We start from the raw sequence: 23,179 nt of genomic DNA on the forward strand, positions 1-23,179 counted from the left end.
GTTACTTTCGTGGTGTATTTTATTGTCATGATGCAACGTCTTCATTGAATAGAAATGAATACCTCATCCCACAACGGTTTGACATGCACATCTGTCTAGGTTTCAGACTTGAGGAACGCTGCAATTATCTTAAGCAATGAACCGAAGAGCATTCATTACTGTCAATAGTTTTGAAAACCATTATGTCAAAGCTTTTAATCGTTGCAATCTTTAGAATAAAGGTCTTTTTTCAGACGTGAACTAAATATTGAAAGTGTTGCAAATAAAAATCAGATCGCTAAGATCTTACTACTTTTTCATCGTAAGCCTGCTATTAAAAATCACACCCAGATACAGTAACCAATTGTTTCCTGTCTTGAAAGCTCATATATTTTTCTAGAAATGAATGATGTTACAGTTGAATTGAATAAAATTTTCTGCCTATTCCTGGCAAAAAGAGTGATGTAATATTGTGCAATAAATAAGCAAACGAATGCGGAACAATTTTAAGCATGCGTATTAGTCATTTTTCTTCGAGTATTCTTTTTTTTTTAAATATAAAGTAGTTGATTACTTTGATATTGTAATTGAATGCTTAAATTAATCAAAGTTTTTATTTTAATATCATATATATAAGAATTATTTCGTTGAGGAAATGAATGGTACAGTATTTCAGACTCAAACCATTGAAAGATTTAAAAATAACCCACTAAAACTATTCTAAAAATTTTACAATTTCTTAATCATGTGTGTAATTTGATTTACTTAAATAAATCTCGGAAATAAGGCTTCCTGCACAAAGAAATTTTACGGATGGTTTTTGTAGTACTTAATGAAGCACTACAAAAGTATTGCTACATAATACACAATAATAATACATAGTAGTAGTACAATCTATCAATCAATAAAGTTAATATAATCAATGTAGTTAATATTAGTTTGAATTAAAAAGATACAGTAGCTCATTATACAGTTTAAAAAGCACAAACACATCATTTTATTTTTTAAAATATATCAATCTTAAGTTTGATCTCCTCAATGTTATTGTCGGTAGATATAAAAGGTGAATCATTTTCACCTGATTTCTGGAAATCTACACGAGACTTTTCCTCTATCGTTTTTATTTTCATATCATTTCTATTTTATTTATAATGCCGCTTTATTGTTGTGGCTCAATGTTATCTTTAAATTGTTTCAATATTTGTTTTTATAGTGATTCAAAACGTCCTTGTTTTTTGTTATATGTTCGAAACGCGTGTGTATAGTTCTTACAGAGTTGTGAACACTTCTGTTCCAATTCGCAGCTAAATAGTTCAGTTCCCATTATATTTTATATTAAAAAAGGTTCTAATTTGTACTATTTTTGTGTATCACACTTTTAGTGGTAATATTTTGCGTATAATTGAAGTGTTTGTGGGTAAAATAGTGATAAGCTACACTTTTTTTAAAAGTGACATCTTTACATCAAATAGTTCCTTAGTATTATTTTAAAATTGGAATTTTACAAGTTTCTGAAGTTTTCTCCATTTAACCATTGCGATAAAAAATACAATAATATTTCTGTATTTTTTATCGCAAATGTATGAAAACTAGCTCTGCAACATCATCGACAAGCTTAGTATAAAATGACTAATATGTTGCTCATTGCAGTGGCATTCTATAGAATAACTAATGGCAAACCGGCAAACTATGAAGTGATTGATATTTCAACCATTGCCTATGCATTCTATAGAATAACTAATGAAAAACTATATCCATTTTATACAATAACTAGGCAAAATATTTACTGATATACCCTTCAACATTTAAGGTTTGTATGAAATATTTTCAATTGGTAATGAATTGAAGCAGAAAATTTTAAAACGAATATAAATTTTACAAAACTTTTATCAGGATTTAAGAATTTGACCATTTATATTTTTTCTTCATTTTTAAAATTATTTATAAGTGGTGAGTTAAATTCTTTTAATTCTAATCTATTAAAATATTATTACATTACCTAACACTAGGAAAAATATTTTATTAAACTAAGGAAATTCGGTAGCAGTTGGAGGGTATGTACTGATTATCTCGCACTTCAAACACGATAAAAAGTTTCCGGATGAAATTACGGTATAGAAGTACCGGCACTTTGGGTGCATCATTCGTAAAGTTCATTTTTACAGTAAAAAATTATACCGTAAATTTTACATGAATATTTATTTAATTCGAGTGATTCAGTGATTTTATGCTAATTATTACTGTAAAAATTACTGTATATTAGTGTTTTTGTTCCTTAACATGTTTCGGTGAAAATAAATTTCACGGTAAAAATTATTAGCACTCCGGGTACCGGTACTTTTTACCGTAATTTGATCTGGAATTTTTCTAATGTATACTTATACCCCGTTATATAAAGTAACTACTTGAACTAGATGTTGAAATTGAACATTTTGACATTGTAATGACAAATATGTATAGGAAAAAAATTTTGAATTAGTTTTCGTATTTTAGCACCTGCAAATTCTTTCATGTTGAGATGTGTCAAAAATATCTATAAAAGAAAAAATGACCACATAAAATCGGAAGCACTTCTTGGCAATATTCTCTCCAGGTAGTCCATTTATGATAGAAGCTTTTCGTCTTAAACTGTAAAACATGACTGTCTTAATCTTTGGAATAAATCATTCTTATCATATTTATCGCTTGAAAATCAGCTGGAAGTACTACTACCGCGCTAGTAACACCCTTTTTACAATTAAGTTGCCAGATATCTAGAAAATCTAATGTGTGGAATATAAACCATAAGATCACCCATTTCTGTCCTAAGTTTCTAAATATAAAATAATCTATGGGGTTATATATATTTTCAAAATGAACTCGTATTTCTTTCGGGACCACCTTACCTACAGTGATTCTTGTTTTATGTTTCTCATGTGTACTTTTAAATCGTCACAGCATGAGGCATCTTTGAAACCACAGGACACTTGTACTTGAAATGAAGGACTGCTATCCAACAGTGCTGAACAAGTTTTTCCTAGAATATTAATAAGAATATGGAGACTTTTTTGGGTCTTATTTAAGTTAGAAAAAAATATATATTTCTAGCTATAACGTATTCACATAACTGCATTGGAATATGTGAATATAAAGGTCTTTATGTTGATAACAAACGATAATACTTGCTAACAAAAACTAAGTTTTCGTTAGTTGAAGATACTTTTACAACTTAAAAAAAAAAATTTTGGTAAAGTTTTTTTTTTTTAACGGGGCTTGTAATTTTTTAATATTTTTAGGAAATTAAGCTATTTTTTAGATGAAGAGATTTTGTATTAGATGAAAAAGCTGGAAAATGTGTAGTTTTAAAATAGAAGACTTTAATTTTGGTTGAATGAATGTTTTTACCTTTTCCAATGCACATAATTTTTTTAAAAAAGAATATTGTTCGTTAGTTGCATTTTGTTCATTAAAACAAGAACACAAAATGAGGGAGGTAAGTTTTGCATGATTTTATTTTATTCTTTTAAAGGCAAAATTTTACTATACTTATTTTTCAGGTAAGTTAACATTAAAGCATTTATTTGACTGATTTTAATGCTAAAAATATCTGAGCAATATTTTATTATATTGATATTTGTTTAATTAATCGTTGATTTTGAGTTAACTGCTTCATAAACATAAACATTTTTTGGGGTGTGTATTTATTGTTGGAATTCATTCATAGTTGAAATAAAACTATCATTCTAAATTTTTGACATTTTAATTTCTACATTGCGGTTATCCAAATTTTAAAATGTAATTTTTTGCTGAAATACAATTTAAATTTTGTGATTGAGGTAATTATTAACATAATGGATGAAAATAAATAAATAAAAATGATAAGGACTCAAGTGCACTTTCCGCCTAGTCTAAGTTCTTAGAATGTATGAATATTTAATTGATAAATATTTATTTACATAGTAAAAATTGCACATTCGATCCCATTATTAAAAATTAACTTAAAAAGAGAAAAAAATTTGTTTCTAGAGTACTTTAAATAAAATATAATTCAGGACCCATTTCATATGTTAAGTCGAAATTAAATAACTTATTAACACTATAAGGAAGAGGCGAAAACAAGATAAGAACATGTTAATGTGAAAAACATTTAACACGTAAGAGATTTACTTAACGGATTGTTTTAACATGTTTTTAAGTTAAAAAAATGAACTCGGTATATAATTTCTAGAATAAATGCTTAGAAGAAAAAAAAATCAATTTTTCATGAACTTTTCAGCACTTAATACCAAGTGCTCAAATACCTAAAAAACTTTCCAAGGTGGAGAATACGATGATCAAAATATGATTCTTTTTATTTCAATACATATTATTGAACAAATGTTGTAAAAGAATGCTTATTTTTAAAAAATGACTGCATTAGAATGAAAATGTATTGCTTGAAATATTTTGAACTATTGTTGCTTCTTACAGCAACAGTTCCTATTGGAAGTATTATTAATTTGTTAATGTTTTTATATACATTAAAATAAAATAATAAATTAATATCTAATAATTTTCCCAACATTGAAATTAAAGCCGAAGATGTATTGAATAAATATCTAAACAAGGATTTTACTTGAAAGTACTATGCAATTTTTCAGCGAGGTGAGTTTTGTTTTGTTTAGTTTTTTTTTTTTTTTTCTAAATCAGATCTGCTCTGGGAACACTATAAAAGTAGGAAAAATAATTTTAACTGAAATTTTTAAAAGTTTAATTTCAAAAATGAAATTTTAAATTAAGAAAAATCAAATAAACATGAATTGTAACTTTGATAATAAACTATACTAAATGACAAATTTCAGTGTCATACTAATTGAAATTTGTTACATCATTATTTCCCTGATTTTGCGAGCCTCGGCAATAATCTTCTAATGTTATTGCTGATTTGGAAAATAATTCTCAGATTTTAGTGAATGTAATTCTTTCAGCAACAGAAAATTCCTTTTTCATTAAATATTTGTTATTTTATTTGCTATTGTTTTGTATCAATGAAAAATTGATTATGCATGCTTGCATATAATTTTTTTTCTAACTTTTAGGGTAGGGTTTCAAATTATACTATGTCAAAAATAATCACTCACTATATATTCTAGAAAGAAATTCAGTTAAATATAGCTTAGAAGAAGACGCTAGCTTGTGGCAACGAGCTTAAATGCGAGGTAAGTTAAGAACTATATTTCATTTTAAAATAATTATTAATTTGAACACATCATAATTTGCATGCTGCATGGTGATGGTATGTAATAGTGTTAAATTATGCTAACTCTTTAGTCTTAAGGATCAACTTCATATACAAAAGTAGTTTTCAATTCTATGTTTTTGTTTCTTTTTATTTGACCAATATTTTTCATTAGTAATTCATTTTCTCTGTAACTCTTATGTTTTTGAATAAATTCTCTAGATTTATTTTATAAAATATTCTTACTGTTTTTCGGTTTAGTTTTCGTTTTGTATTTTTCTTTCTGAAACAGTTTTAAAAATCTAAAAATAAAATTTTAAAGTTAAGTTTCACTAAATTCATAGTATTCTAACAGTTTCATTCTTTTTAGGTAAACGAAATTATTTTGAAAGAAGATATGGTCAAGAAAAATTTTGTAACCTTTATGTTGAGGAAAATAATGACTGATACATGTGGGATTACATAAAACACCATTTGTGATGATTTTAACTGATTGATGAAGCTTTTTATTCCAAGATTTTCTAAAGGATTCGATTATCTAATTTCGAAATACTTGTCAAAAAGAAGCCATATAAAGAACCAAGAGCATGACTGAAAAAGAAAAGTTTCGGGAGTAAAAGAAAATATCTATGTTGTATATTGCCATATAAAGAACCAAGAGCATGACAGAAAAAGAAAAGTTTCGGGAGTAAAAGAAAATAACTTTGTTGTATATTGCCATATAAAGAACCAAGAGCATGACAGAAAAAGAAAAGTTTCAGGAGTAAAAGAAAATAACTATGTTGTATATTGCTGTCAGGAAAACGCAATGTATTTCAAATAAAGTAGAAGAACTTCCATTTTTCCAGGTAATTTATATTTAATAAGATATTTTAGTTTCATGACCGGCAATGATACTTGATGGCTTTCGTTTCACGTTTGAAAGGTAAGATAAAGCTCATTATTTTACAGGAACTGTCACCGTTTTAGGAAAGAAAAGTAGGTTTGTAATTTATATGACTTGAATTTTGTAATATTTATTTACTAAATAAAGCTAATGGATCAAAAGTGTCTCTCTACAGTGTTCTTTATAAATTGAAAATACATTTTCATGACAAACATATTTTGATTAAAACCGAAGAGTTATGATTTTCATATTGAATAGTTAAATAACTGTGATAAAATCGATAAGTACTCTTCATCTTTTATCATCATGAAAAAAAGAAATAAAATTAAATAATTTTTTTATTAATTTACCGATTTTTAATAGGACCTTAATTCTGCTGTATTGTTTTAACTCAATTGTGAACTTGTTTGCACAAGAGAAATTATTTCGCAGTTAAAACTGTTCAAATACCTATCCTTAAATTGAGATAAAGAATTTTCTACAAAACATTGCGTTAACAATCAAAAAATAATTACTTTAAAACCCTTATTTTTTAATGAAATTCCATCGATATTTAAAAAAACGCAATAATAGTATTCAGATAATGCAGACAATTAAAATTTTGACTGCGGAAGAAAAAAAGAAAGTCTCAATATCCAATCTCAAAGATATCCTGTTTTATGATGTTATTAATGATACTATTCAGGATGTGAAAATTTGCTGAAGCATTACATGAATGAATGAAAATATTCTGTCAATCAGTGTCAAGATGTTTCAGTACCCCGCTAGTCGCTTATTTTTCAACACATCTCAACTGTTGATATTATTATACAGAAATATGCAATTTCCTTGAAGGCTTTATAAGATCAAAAAATGTACGACGTGCAAAGGTTAAAATAACGTTAATTGCTTATGATATTTATTTTTGCACTTATCAACTTTTTTTCTTGTAATGAAGTCTTATTGTAATTAGAATCTAACTTGTTACTAACTAAGCAACTAATTATTTCGATATCAGATAGGAACTAATTTCCAAAGCGTTAAGTTTCAGTCGATATCTTCAAATATGAAACCGATTGTCATCTCATCTTTCTCATTCTTTAAGAAAAAAAAAAGCAATCTAAGCAATGTAGGCAATCTCCCCTCCCCTCTCTTTTGCATAAGAAAATTTCGTCAAATTTAGAACCTGTTTAACAATTTTTAACTAATTTAGAACGATTACTTTTATTAACATTCATCATTTTCCTTTTGTAGTTAAGTTTTAAGAAGAGAATGGATATCATTTGGCTGTATAATAAGCAAAAAGCCAGCTGTTTTATTAATTAGAAAAACAGCTGGCTTTTTGCTCATTATGCAGCCATACTTTGAATGTTTAAATTTCAAACTTTTAGAATTAAAAATCGTAAAAGCATATTTTTTTTAGAGTTAATAAAAGTTTAACACTTGAGTAATTTTGCTGTAGATCTTTGTTGTTAAGGGTTGTTAGTTTTACATTTTCAATAAATTTACAACGTGCGTTAAATAAAGCAATTGTTAAATTTTGCCGACTAGTAGTACAATTATTGCTCAGCTGATAAAAAATTCAAATGCTGTACAATTAATGTACAATTGAAAAATTCTAGTACTTTACACTGTACTTAACGTTTTACAAGGAGTTTTAAAAAAACTCAATTTCTTGTAAGATCTACCCCAATTAAAACAGCACAAGTTACTAACTACACGGAGAAAAAAATTCAGAAAAAATTATAAAACTGTATAATGACATTTCTAGTTTTTTTAAAAAAAAAATACGTAATTCTTGTAATTAAAACCAAAGTATACGGAATTTAAATTATTCAATTAGTAATTTTACCGTTCATATAGTAACGTAGTACTGTAATTTCTGGTTTTCAAAATTATAATTCTTCTTACCACAAATTTATTAAATAATAAGAAAATGAAAAATAAATTTAACCGAATAAATGGTTTCTATAGGCATCATAATAGAATTATCTATTTTTACCAAATTTCATCACCTATTAGAAAAATATATTTTAGCGTTCATTTTACTAAAATCATTACTGAAACGATTCAGTAAAAATTACCAAGCTTTTTAGTGTTTCCATCCAGCCAGAAACTTGGTTAATTCTACCATATTCAAGTGGCTTAGATCATATTTTTTTTTCTCAGTGTATTAGGTTTTGTTAAAATTGTAGTACTGTTTTCGGTATTTTCGAAATATTTAAACTGTGTTCTACTATTTCAAATTGCATTTATCTCCTGAGTCACCAGTATTAAGTCTGAAAATCGAGAAGAAATCCATAGTGCCCAGTTTTTTGACATTAAATTTCGCGCCAGAGAAATGTAATTAGTTATTTTGCATGCTATTCTACCAATTAAAAAAACCCAGATAATTTTACTTGTTAAAAGAAATTTATTTTGTAATTACTTGGTATTAAATTAAACATATAATTTGCATGCATCTTAATTGAACAGAAAATGTTCAATAAAGCTGAATTAGAAGAAGTTATATTCATGTTCCTGAAAACGTGATACCAAAGCCTTATATCAGATTTAAACTCCTTAGCTTTCAAATTCTGTCATAACATTCAAACTAATAAATCTTGAAATGCATTTCCTTTCTCCGTTTACGTATAAAGAGGTATAATTTCTCCTCAGTTATAGTAGGAGCCATCCGGTCATCTTCGCCTTTTCTGTTGGATCCTATTAGTTTTTGTGTGATTCTCAACTTCTGAATTAAATGAATGGTCAGGTCATGGCGCAATGGACGTAACAATGTGGTAACGGCATTAATACCCCGGATGTTTTTCTACCGGTGCATTGATCCCCTTTCCTTAACACTCTTCAACAATACCCGATTTCAGGTGTGAATAAAAATCTTTCTTGCAGTCAGGAAGGTTTTATTCTGAGAATTATCATCGGTATAATGAGAAGATTTTATGCTGTTAAAAATATTGGTGCCCTTTAAACCACTTATTATCTGCAACCGTACCTCAAGTTGGACCATAATAGTGAGGGCAATTTAATCTTTCGTACATTTAATTACGCTGTTGTACAGAAGCGCTACAAGTCTCCGACTAGTACATTTTTTATAACTTCGTTCAGATTTTGGCTCTTTATGCATGTAATTTTGTAAAGAGACGCAAATTTTTTAAAGATGCACAAGTACTTTTTGAAAACATGAGGCTGTTTTTAAAGAGAAATGCTTTTTATTCTTATCAAATTAATGTAACAATATATTATCCACTGCATACGAAACTGGTATAGTTCTTGTTGGTTCTTTCGTTGAACTCTGTCGTTATGCCTGGTGTTATGTTGTTGATCGCAAACTAGCGATGCTGTTTTATTTCTTGATATTAATTTATAATAAATAGATTCTGTTTTACTGAACTCTGTTTTTAATTAAATCTGCACTTACAAGAGTAAACATAGCAATCAACAGCAGTGTATGCAATTTGTGTTAATTTTAATAAGCAGGTAGAGAAGCCTCGTCTAATGAATGGCGGTTTTTAATTGTAAAATTTGGTGCAGTAGTGATTATTAACCGACATTATGCTGTACGCTAGTGTTCCGTGAGTTTAGAGAAATTGTAATTATTCAGGTGTCCAATTGATATCTATATATAATATGCATAGATAAATATGCATAGATAAATATGTATATAAAAATGTATACATAAAATATGCATATATAAATATGTATACATAAAATATGCATATATAAATATGCATACATAAAATATGCGTACATAAAATATGCATAGATAAATATGCATGCATAAATATGTATATAAATATGCATACATAAAATATGCATATATGTTGATGTGTGTGTAATAGAAATGTGCTATTAATTTTATGATGGTGTTCCGCTAAAGTGTTATCACTGATTTATAGATTTAGTGAAAGAAAAAAAATGATGGCTGGAAAAGGTATTGTTAAAGCGAATTAATGAAATTTTTTAAAGGTGTCTGTTTAAGCGACTATTATGCAACATTTACTTATATGAACAGCACTATAGAATGTTGTTTTGTTTATTTTCACAAATTGAAAAAAATATTCATTAAATTTAAGCAACATGAAATGTATAGCTAGAATTAAATCTGATATTTTTATAAACGAGCTTTTGTAAATTTGATTATAATAAATATTTATCACAATTTCCATTGAATTTTATTTTGATCTCTTATTAAGTTATAAAAAAAAATTTGCACAGGGGATACCGAAAAACTAAATAAACAAAATTAATGAACATTGAGGGGTTTTAAAATAAAATCTCTCTCCAGTTTTATAGAATTAATTTTGCTATTATGTTCATAACTCTGTGGGCATTTTCAAAAAAACTCCTTTCATTATTGATCATTCATTTTTTTATTTCTAATCATAATTGAATTTTTAAAATAAATTTAAATGTCATTATTTTATCTTGATTTAAAATGTCTAAATCTTTTTTAAATAAAACAATATACACTGATTGGTAATTGTATATTAATTATTTGAATAAACGTGAGAAAGTATTGAATCGATATAATTTTGATCAATGTATGATGCTTTCATAGATTCAAAACTTGTATGTATATATCGATAAAAATTATAAAGTAATGACTTAGTGGCGTAAACTGTTATGCCATTTTACAAAATTATAAAAAAAAAAATCTTTTTTCGAGTGAATATTATAATCTTCAATGAATTTATTATTTAAGCTTATTTAAAATAATTTCTTTTCTTTAAAGGTTATCTACAAAGTGTTTTTATTTCCTTAAACTCAATTTTTTAGTAACATAAATAAAATGTTTGCAATTAAATTGTTAAAATAATCGTACTTAATTATAGTATGTTGTGATTGTGATATTACATATATTGAAGAATTAATTTTACTAAGCCAAAAATAAAATTTTTTTGAAAGACAATATTACTGAAATGTTGTTTAAGATATTTTATTATATAACATATAGAACACATAAAACATATTTATTTTCACTTTACTATCGCAATGGGCACTAAAATACCTAATAATGAATATCTAGTAAAAATAATGCTAAATATAGATATAGCAAAGTAAGTATATAAACACTTGTTAAACCTTCATTAAAATATTAAAACTATATATCCTGTTAGCAAAAACAATAACAAAAAAGAGAGATTTTTTGTTAAACTTTCTCTTTTACTTTAACGAAGTTGCTTTTTCTAGAACTTCTAAGGCTTATTTGTCGCCTGTATTTATTATTTTTGTTATTTGTGAGTTTTTATTGTGTAACGGGTGAAGCTATACGATGTATCGCAAAATATCAATATTTTTAAAACTTCGCTATAGCAATATTTAAAAGTATATTCTCACGATATATCGCGGAAACCATGCATTACGATCAATGTTAAATATACGATAATAAGAGCGTGGATAATATGGTGATTATTATTATCAACGATTGACATTTAATACAATCACGTACAGCAATAGTTAGAAGTGAAAAGATAGTTTTAATAACTTTAAAGTAAAATAGTACCAATGTATTTTTATTTCTTTATTTTTTGATAAATTTGTATTAATTGCGCATAAAAAGGTTTTTAAATTCTTTTTCTACTAATATAAACTATAAACTATGTATAGTTAATTGGCTCTGGAAAAGCAAGTTTGCGAAAGAAATCCGTTATTAAAAGATAGCATTAGGCTTTGGAAAGTGTTTTTTCATTTCGATAACTCCGTTTTGATAAAAGTGTTCTTGAGATGTCATTTATGCACTTTCACCTAAGTCTAACACCTGTTTAAACCGCTTGAAATTTGACCCTGTGCAAAGTATTTATAAATATATAAAAAAATAGATGATCAAAAGTTTTCTTCTACCTTCCCACCTACCCCTGAAATTTTTAGCACCTGAGCCTAAATCCTCGTTTTAAGGCACCCTTGTTCAGATTCCGCTGTAACGTTTTGCTGTATTATTTCTATAAAAAAATAATTTCGAAAAAATAAATAAAAAACAGGGATAGAAAGAAAGGCTGGCAAAAAATATCTTCCTTCCCTGTTGTGCTTCCTTTAAGGGGGTCTTTAGTCTCCCGCAGTGACCCCCTCTACAACAAAACGCCCCCCAAATTACAATTGTGGAGCTTTAGCTGTATGAGGGCAAAGAGCAATTGAATCCATTGAAAAGCTCTGAAAAATACGAGGAGATTGAAAGATTCAAAAATAATATTAAAAATAAAAAAAATAGAGAAGTAAGAATAAAATAGGCATTGCGTCGTATTCAACTTGCTAAGCTGGGTTACCGGTGAACGCTATGTTCGCGAATCTGCAAAAAAAAGAAGGCATTCATTACGTTATTGTATTAAGATATTTGTTTTTATTGTATTGTTAATGCACTATTGTGCTATATCCTTTAAGGTTTACTTTTGTTCCGATTATTGCAGAAGAAAAACAAACGTGGAATTCTTAAAGAAAACATTTCACACTGATTTTTAACCCAGATTAAACTAGTAAAATAAATTTAGAAAGTGTTGAAGAACCAGGAGTGAACATTAAGAAGCGACTAATTTATTATACTGATGAAAGCTCCCAAGTTTTTTATAGTTAGTTGCAGTTATTTTTCATATGAAAGTGTAGTTTATATAAATATACAAGTGCTGTTTATATTTATATTCTACTGCTGTTTATATTTATATACAAGAGCAGTTCTCATCCACATTTAAGCGGAGTTTATATTCGTGCATACAAGTACACTGTATGCCGCGATGGCACTGCGGTTAAGGCACAGAAGTGTCATTGCAAAAAGCGGGAGTTCAATCTCCGGTGACATAAACTACTCGCCCAGCTTACGATGGATCGATATCAGCTACTCTGGGAAGTAAAGGTGGCTGGTGTGCATTGCTGACCACATTGCCACCACCATACCATTTTGCCTTGAAATTATGAAGGATGGAGAATAAAGAATTAACCTCCTCGTCCCTTTTTTTATCGGCGAGCTGGCTGTAGTGGAAATGCTTTACTTTAATGCAATTTATATTCATGTGTAAGTGCAGTTTTTTTTTCTTTTTTAATATAAATGGAGATATTAGATCTAGTTCTGCGCAAAAGTTATCGAAATACTAATGCTAGTAAGTATGAAATTAGTATTATTTATCTTATTTTAAATGAATGCGCTATAAATGACTGCTCTTGTTAAATATCTGAACATCCGCTTTTGATTTGCATTTAATTAATTAATAAGGAGTGAATAATTTAATGGAGCTAGTGCGGAAACGACATTATGAGGGTTTATGTGATAATAAAAAGAGTTAAATAATAATAGCTGCTTCTCAGCAATTAAGTAGAGAACGAAGTTCTGAATTCAATCATGGCTATTTCACACTGAGAAACAAAATAGTCTACCAGAATATGATAACATTTAGAAAACTACCAGAATATGATAATACTTACAGTGCTTTTGGTTCCATGGAAACACCTTTTTGGTGCTTCCATAGAACCAAACATTAACAATAAAATATGGTTTTATAAAACTATCAAAATATGGTAATTTTATTATGATATCTTGGAGCATGGCATAAAAACCAATGATTCGATTACATTTATTTTTTCAGTTTTATATTTTTTACTAAATATATGGTAATAAGACCTATAATTTTGAAAACAAGACTTTCCTGTAAACCATTACAGTATTAGCGGAAAGCTTACCAAATGAATGGTTTAAATACCGTATGTTTTTGTTTTAATTATAAGAATTATGTTTTTTTTTCTAAATTTATTTTACTTTTTATTTTATTTTTTTGAAACCAGAAATATTATTTCCGTACAGTACGGTAATTTTACCAAAACTTTTTCTCCGTGTTTGAAAGAATTTTCATTCTTTACTACACGGGGAATTTTCATTCCCCGTGTTTGAAGGAATTTTTGAATGTAGGCAAATTCTTAATTATAAATTATTATTTATTATGCCTTAATGTTAATTAAAATAAGCAGTATTAGGATTTTTTTTAATTTAAATTTTTTTTTAAGAATCAAATTAGTTTCATTTTAATTTTACTTGCTCTTTTATAAGAACACTATATGAAATAATCAACCTTATGACTTGCTCAAACTAGCTCAATGTCATACGGTTATGGTAGGATACAAACAAACTTTTTTTTCAAAAGAAGGGGAGAGAGACAATTTAAAACGCATACATTCAAATTAATTTATATATGATTGAAAATGAAGATAAACGTTCGAATTTTAATAGTGATAAAAAATGATGCTGCACACATTCAAAACTTTTTTCTGCTAATTTTTTATTTTTATGGAGTCTTACAAAAGAAATTTCATATAGCACATTTTATGGTCTTGGAAGGTTACGATAAAGAACTTTTCATACTTTTCATAAATTAATTTCATTACCAAATGTAATATTAATTCTAGTTATTTAAATTTTTTTTTTATTCAAAATATTTTTTTTTACTATCAATGACCATAGTTAAATGTATACGTTATATGAAACTACGTTTCACATATAAAGTGAGTTCCCTATTTTATAACAGCAATTTTTGTGGGTCGATTTTATCTGGTGTATCTTTAATTCCTTTTTAGAACTTTTATTTTAATTGATAAACCTAAATAAAAGTAACGTTATTTTTAACAAAGAATGTACGGATGATTTGTCTTTTAAGGGGTGATTTATTATTTTACGCTAAAATAGCTCATTTAAGTTAATATATGAATTACTTCTCTTTCAAGCTTCACGTTTTTTGTTGATAGTTTTCGTGTGTTAGTAGGAGTTTAAGAAAAAGAAAACTAACTGGTTTCTTAATATTTTTAAAACTCAGTTTTGTATTTTACAGTTAAAAGACATTTGAATTCTTTCATTTATTTGAAACGATAGATTCAAAATACAGTTAAGTGAAGTAGCAAGTAAACTAATGCCTACGGTGTGTTGATTCAGTTAAAGCTGGTGGTATTAAACACAGCGACGCAAGTAATGAGAAAATATTTGCTACATAATAAAAATCCAGACTTATTCTGCTCTTGGTCAATATAAACTTAGTAAAATGTGTTTACTGTCTAAGGAAACCAGAAAAAGTTTCAGAAATATTTTTTATTAATTTTTCAAATGCTAAATCAGTCACTCAATTTGTTTTAATACAATAAATAAACTTTATTAGTAATTTTAAGGGGTAATAAAAAGCTACTTAAATATAATTTAATGAATGGGTAAATTTATTTTTTGAAAATCTTTGTTTTATTTTTTGTGTTTTACCGTAATCAAGAAAATTCTTAGCCTTTTTTAATTTTGAGGTTGGAAAGTTTGTAATACAAATAATTTTATGCAAGACAAATATTTTTATTAATTTAAAATAAATACGAAATCTCTGAAAAGCGTTTAGCTTAGTGAAAATGCATGGTAAGACATTTTTCTGTAATCTATCTAAATGAATACTTTTAATGCATTCATTTTTGAACCCGATACATTTTTAAAAAAAAATATATATTTAATGGAAATGAAAAATTTAATATTTGACTCATAAGACCCCACGATGCGATTAATACTTCAAAGTTTACTCAAACTTTTCTAATGTCTGCGCTAAATACTTTGAATGCATTTATTTTTGAACTCGATAAAAATTTAAAAAATGAATGAAAAAGATGTGCATAACAGAAAGGAAATTTTAGTATTTGACTGATAAGACTTCAAGATGCGATTAATATTTTGTAGATCGCTCTAACCAACTTTTGTCTTTTTAATCGCATCTTGATTTAGGCATAAAGGTGCACTATTTACAGCTTAGTATTCGGTGTGAGTTTTGCAGGGGGTCTTCTCCGTAATACTCAGCAATAGAATAATCGGTGGGGAGAGTGCTGTAACTCATAAAGAAAAGCATAAAAAGAAGTGAAATAGGAAGAAAATCTTCGATCCGAGTTCATGACCTTGGTTCCTGACCTTATAGAAATCCAAGAAGCTTAAAATAGGTAACAGTAAGAATTTTTCCATTATGTTATCGACGATTCCAGCTTAAATAAAAGTTTTCCAGTTTTGAGTGAAGATAGGATTTGGAAAGAGTGTAAACAACTTGATTATTATAAAATGGAAATATTTATTTTTGCAGCATTTTTCTAAACTGTTTGCCTCTTCTTCACACTTTTTTAATGAAAAGTTTTAGTTCAGTTTGTATATTCAAGGTTAAGAAATATCTAATATATTTTTATGTTACTAAACTTTCAGTTAAACATTTTGGGTTCCACCTCCTACTTAAAAAACCTTACATATCTTGAAAAACCTTACATACCTATGAAACCTTACATAATCATTAAGTTTTCTTTGCTACTTATTTATACGTAATGTCTTCTTGTTTTATGGTTGTTTTTAAATGAGAAAAATGATGAAACAAAATTTGTTTTGTTTACTTGTTATCTAAGATGGCGGTTCATGAATTAAAAATATATTTTAGTAAATTTTTTTTTCACATTGGTATGTCATACGTGATATAAAAAAAACGTTATAATATAGTAATTGCGGTCGAAACTCGTGCTTTCGGGCTAACCTCCTCTTGCTTTCGGGCTAACCGTGGCAGGTTTTCGTGGTTTTCCTCTCCATGTAACGCAAATGCGGGGTAGTTCCATCAAAAAGCCCTCCATGACGGCAAGTTTCTCCTAATGCTTGATCCAGGATTTCTCTTGTCCTCTGAGTTGGGTTCAAAATTACAAGACTAAGGAGTCGAAAATTGGTAGTCGTGAACTCAGGATTGGGTCGGCTGTTCAATGCAGTTTATAAAAAAGAATATTAACTCAGAGCTAAAAAAATACGTGACCAATTTCACTAAAGTAATGCTTTACTTTAATAACTTGGTAACTAACAGAAATTATAAGTAATATGCCGGTTTGTGGTTGCCATTTTCGAAAAACAACATACGTCAAGTTATTTGCGCAGACTACGCATTTTTACTAAAAAATAAACCCCCACAAGGGTACAGACATTTCACAAAAAGCGTGAATACAGTTTCAAAACAAAAAAAACAAAACAAAAAAAAGCATGATTGATAAATATATTGTATCCTTTGAAAGGAAAGTTACCTAGATTATGAATGATCATAAATTAGGACCACTTAGGACTCTGCAAGAAAATTTAGCGGGTCATATCACTCTTCTTTCATTTAAAGGTGCTTTACATTTATTGTGTGGTAACATCGAAGCAAATAATAGTTTAAATAAACTTCTTATAAACTATTTATAAATCAACTGTCTAAATTTCGATCACTACATTGGAACAAACTATTCTAATGGACATTAAAATAATATTGCTTCTATGAAATAGTAAATGTGACTTCATACATCAATCCTTAAAATGGAAAGTACTTAATTTATGAATCAAGTTTCAAATCGGACAAAATGAAGTCTTCTTTTTTTTAGCAAAATCGTTTCCTTGTGAGAAAGATTATTTTCGCTAATTCTAATATCCTATTGCTCAACGAATAATTTTTTTTTTTTTTTTAATATATATTTCCATTTCTGATTGAAATACCATAAAATTGCCGTAGTTCCTTGCACCCTGTTCAAATAAAATAAAATAAAATAAAATTAATAATAAGAAAAAAACTCCGTACATTTGTAAAACTCCTCCTCCCCTCTGCATTTTTCTGCGGACGATTGTCCATCTTGTTGGGATGCCAAGCTTCCTTCCGGTTTCTCTTATCCACCCTAACTTCCGGTCTCATCTCCAGTGCTTCCGCTTTCTCTCATCTTTACTTCTGATGTCGTATTTCTTTTTTTAATTCTTCTGAGAGTTTTTTTTCCCTACATGCTTAAGCTCTGAAACACCGACAAGTTGTGCTTTGTGGTTGGGGATTTCGGTTTATTATCAGTTAAGCACCCTCCTCTGCGAATATCTTGTGGGTCTGTCTCCTTTCTATCATTTTTCTTTCTTCCCGAATTGTTCAGCAATATGGGAGTCCTTTTCCGGGTATAATTGCTTTGGGTGTTCATTTTTCCGGTGTATTAATATGCGGACGATGCACCCCGACTTTTATTTTGCTTTGACTATGATCATAATAAAAAATTTCATAACGTCAACAATACTTTATCTGTATCATTTTCTATTCACCTCCACTTGCCTTAATATGTATATAAATATCGTCATGTATGCCTGTTGTTATGCTTATACACTACAATAAGAGTGTTATTTTTGGAATTATACGTTAGCTATTTTGTATGTGAATGAACGTAACGTTTTTAGTTACTAATCAACGATGACTACAGAGTAGTCTTATTTCAGTACTTTTTCTTCAACTCAAAAACACTTATATTATGATATTTAATTATTAATTACAAGAGTAAATGCTATAGATAAAAGGTGCATTATTTATGCAATATTTTTAGAAAAATTTAATCTAAATAAAGTAAGCGATACTTCGTCATTAAGACTATCTTTGAAGGAAGCCTAAGATTATCTTAGAAGGAAGCCTATCTTTGAAGACATTGAAGGAAACTTTACATGCATGGTACTTCTGGCGCCTTTTACTTTACGGTATTTAAAGTGAAAGATATTTTCTTCCCATGAAAAAAAATGTCATATTTTTCAGACTTTGAACAGTTTTTTCAGTTTTTAATTATTATAATTTTTTATTTAATTTCCTTGAGCTAAAAAAAAATTCCCTTCAGGAGTTTAAGAGAATATCATAAATCTTATTTTAAAAATTTGGCAAAGTTACCATGGTTTTACAAATCGGAAACTCAAAAAAGCGGATTTAAAATATGTATAATGCTTATTTTCGATCAATCATTATAATTTTTTCTTTTTTTTGAAAAGTAATGCAAGTCATGTATCTAGAATTAACGCATTTCGAATAGCTCTGAAAATTGGATATCAATTTGCTTTGCATCATTTAAAATAAAATAAAAAAAGAAACATATATGTTTTTCTTATTTTATTGATTACTGAACTTTGAAAAAGTGTTCGTTTACTGGATGAATATAAAAGATTCAGTTTGTTAATTTCTGATTAAAACAGTTTCAGTAATTATATTTAACAATAATAAAGAAAGGCTAAATGAAAATGTTTAGACATTCATTAATTATTGTTTTGTGTCTGTTAATTATTTTGTAACAGTACTATGTGATAGCTAACTATTCGACAAATTTTAAAATGTTTTCACCCAAAATATTGAATTTATATTAAAAAATAAATATGAGCATTTAATGTAATTGTAGAATATGTACATGCATTATGAATTTCTGTGTTTATTGCTTTCATTTTTATTTAAAAGGAAACCTTTAGTTTGCAGTGTAGATCAAATTCAATAGTACAAAGTACTTTAAATACCGGAAGCAAAAAGGTAAATAAACAGAAATTTCGATGTTGAGTTTAATGCAATATGCTAATATAACTTTTATATTAGCATATTGCATTTTAGATCGATGGAAAATGGGTAAATATTTATATACATATATTTTTAATTTTTAAAGTCGATTAAAACCTGCAAAATCATCTTTTTTTATTCTTTTGAGTTAAAGTATTTTGTACTGTAAAATATATAAAATATTTAAGAAAACATTGAAAATAAAAGGTTTTAAAAAATTTGATTATTTCCGTAATTTCAATACGAAAATAAGCTTTCTTGCTATCCCGGTCGTTGAAATCTTTTTGAATTATATTTTCAAAAATACTTGGAATTATCGATGCTATGTGTGATTCATAGAAATATTTTGAAAGTTGAGTTATTCTTCGTATTACTTTGCCAATTATTTCACATAAATTTTGTCTCTTTCTCAGTTTATTTAAAATACCTTGTAAATTTTAAAACATATAAAACACATATTCTTAACTTAAGATGCTAAAAATATTTAATGAAATTCTTATATAACATGAATACCTCCCATTAGAGATGATGCCAATAACTTATAAATATGTTTTACTTTTCCAGATGTTATTTACAAGTAAATTTTGAACTGTATATTAATTTATAACTATTTTAATTAATGTATTTAAAACTGCAAAACTAATATATATTTTCATTTTATTTCAGGGTTATGAGAAAAATAATGCTTCAACTATTTTGTCTGAATCAGCTTATAGTAAAACTTCAGGAAAATGTTTAGAATATATTACACACAACTCGATTGTTGATAACAGTTCCATTGAAAGAGAAAATTTTAAAGCTAAAAAAGTAAACATTGAGGCCGAAGAGAATTACAGTGATTTTGTGAAGACAATAGAAATATTTCGAAAAAGTTTTGGTGGTTTATTTTTAAATGGTGATTCCAATTCTTTTACCGAAGAAAGTAATATTGTTTCTGAAGCTGAATTTCCAATAAAACAATCCGAAGAAAGTTGCGAAAAGACGGAAATTCCGAAAAGAAGTTTAGATTATTTGGCATCTGACTCCACATCTACTCTCCAAGAATCTCATAGTAATAACAAAGATACATTTTCTGTACCGAAAATGTTTATGCCCCAAACTAGAGTTAATGGTGCTCCACATGATGGAATGATTGGTAGTAGTATAAATGGTAGTTATTCCCAGTCTGGGCACTTTGGGAATTCTCCTTATTTTATGGGACAATCTTCTAGTAACCAATCTATGTACAATTATTCTGATACGTCATGTAGAATGGCCGTTTCAGCAACAGAGCTTACCCCAAACTTCAACAGATCGGCTATTGCATACCCAAATGATATCAGATTAAATTACCATAGCGCAAATACAGAATACGGTACAAACTTTGGAAATGCAAGCAATGGATCTTGTTATAATAGCCATTGTAACGGAATAGGGTACAATAATGGAAACGGTAATTCCCTTGAAATGGGTTCAATTAATTATACAGGAGTAAATTCTAGTTTTCATCAAAGCCCCAACCATTCAAATAATCCTCTCTATCATTCTCATCAAACTTCAAAGGCAGATTGTACAACCGATGTATTCGCTAAGCCCGCTGCTTTTGGGGAAAATTGTTCAAGTATCCGTCATAAATTAGATGGCTCGAATTCAGTTATGCCATCTAGTCAAGATGCTGTATCAGTAAAAACTGAACTAGTTCGTAATCACTGTCCATTTACAGTCAACGGTGCTAATAACGGGGTATATACTGCCCCAGAACAGCAACAAATGTTTATGGGAAGTGTCCCAATTGCCAAAGACGATTGCTTTCGATCTCGATTACCATCTGCTGCTGTAAGTGCTTATCCTAGTTCTCCATCAATACCTTCATCAAGTCTGCAACATTCTCATCCGCATCAACAGTTTTCTGATCCAACAAGGCAGCCTTGTTTCAGATTGGGAAACAATGGCACCACACCAAATGGCACACCATATGAACCACTCACGCCACCTCCTTCAGAACCTAATACAAGCCCACCTTTAGAAAGTTTGCCCAGGAAAACTCCTCCCCCACCTTATCCTGCCCCATTTTCTGGATCTAAAGGTGCAGGAGATCAACAGCCAAAATATAATCGCCGAAATAATCCTGAGCTGGAGAAGCGGAGAACTCATTTTTGTAATTTTCCAGGTAAGCCTTATACTAAATACATATTTTCTTTAAATATCAATTAAAGTAAAAATGTTACGAATTTTACTATGTAAATTCGTAAAAAAAATTGTTTTTAATCGTGAGTTTTCTTCACCTTTCAGTCAAATTATCAAAGCATATTTAACATCAAATCATCCATGTTTAAAATTTTATTTTTGAATCAAATAGTTTTGCATTTATTTTTCTTTACTAATTAATGTTAGATTACAAAAATGCAAACATTTGGGTGATTTTTTTTTCTGAAAAAAATTTAAACTAATTCCTCGTTACATTCAAATTTTGTGGATATTATATTTTTTATTTGTCAAATAATTAAATTTAGCTACATGTGGCTTTATTTAAGTGCTGCTTTAATAAGTGGCGTTATTAAGTCTGCTTTTTAGAAATAAATTATGCTTAAAAAGTTAGTAAAAAGTCATTTACAGTAAATAAATAAATATTTAGAGCAAACTATGCACTATATAATTCTTAAATTATGATTAAGTGTTTAATATGGGTTTTGTGTAGCGGAACATAAGAAATCAATTACACTTCTACATTAACAATTGCTACACAAACAATTTATACTTCCTTGCAAAAAAATTTATCCACAAACAATTCATACATCTAAGTAAAAAAATTACTTTACAAACAATCTTCGATGTAAAAAATTGCTTTACAAACAATTCACATTTTTGCATCATTGTTTCAAAAACAATTTGAATTCTTTAAGTAACACTGCAACAACAACTTTTTCAACAAGTAAACAACTAGCTTTCATAGTATCAACTCGTGAATGATAAATTGAAATCCATATTTAAACAAACATTGCTTGGAAAAAGTAAACATAGTTATCTCGATAGAGATAACTGATTTGAATAGAAATATGTTCAAAATCAGATAAACAAATTAACTTTTTTCTTGTGAACACAAAAAAGTGTTGTCAAAGGAAGTTCTGTCACTTCTTGTCAAAAGATTTGAATCTGAGTTTCAAAACGTGACTTCTTAACTTTTGTTTTAATGCTGTCTTTCCCTTTTAATCTTAACGAAACTATTGAGCCTGACACAGTTGACAAATAAAATTTAATTGGTGACGGCTGACCGTTCATATCTCGTTCCGTTGACATAAACCAAGCAAAGTAAAAAGATATTACATAAATATTATGGGTGTGGTGGCCATCACAGATTTCAAAAGTAACTTTTTGAAGTTGCGTGACTTCGTTAGTGAGTTCTCTTCATTATATTTACTTTTTTTTGCCTGGTTAATTCTTCTTATGTTTGATATTTTCTAGCGCGCAAGGTTTGTCATTTTAAACTAAAGTGAATTTTTTTACCTTCACGGATAACATTTATTTAAGTTTAATTTGATGTTCTTGTACATCGTAACCGATATCGTTGTCTCATAAACTTGCATTTCTATCACAAGAGAGTTAATAATAAATGCTTAGATTTTTCTTAAAAATAATAATCTACAAGAAGATTTAATAAGTAAAGTTTGTTTTGAGAAAGCTATTTTTAATTGTTTTTCTTTTTCATTTCAAACTAAATAGAAATTTCTTTTATTATCTTGTAACTAATGACTTTTTTTTTTTTAAATTTGATATTTTTGCACATCGTAACTGTTACCGTGGTCTCGTAAACTCGAATTTCTGTCTTAAGAGTTATAAATGATTAGATTT

General features: G+C 28.0%; 1 protein-coding gene across 2 annotated transcripts in view; it reads left to right on the forward strand.

Moving 5' to 3' along the window:
* Positions 1-23,179, forward strand: part of LOC107450101 (dendritic arbor reduction protein 1) — a 59,913-nt gene that overhangs the window by 15,479 nt on the left and 21,255 nt on the right. The window contains exons 1-2 of one of the 2 annotated variants that reach the window (XM_016065830.3): positions 5,547-6,024; positions 20,018-21,500. In XM_016065830.3, coding sequence (XP_015921316.2) covers positions 5,956-6,024; positions 20,018-21,500 — 1,552 coding nt within the window. In that variant the 5' untranslated portion in view covers positions 5,547-5,955. Of the gene's footprint in view, positions 1-5,546; positions 6,025-20,017; positions 21,501-23,179 lie in introns of those variants that run through there. The other variant, XM_016065829.4, reaches the window with a different exon arrangement.

Source organism: Parasteatoda tepidariorum, chromosome X1 (genome assembly GCF_043381705.1).
Source record: "Parasteatoda tepidariorum isolate YZ-2023 chromosome X1, CAS_Ptep_4.0, whole genome shotgun sequence".
NCBI lineage: Eukaryota > Metazoa > Arthropoda > Arachnida > Araneae > Theridiidae > Parasteatoda > Parasteatoda tepidariorum.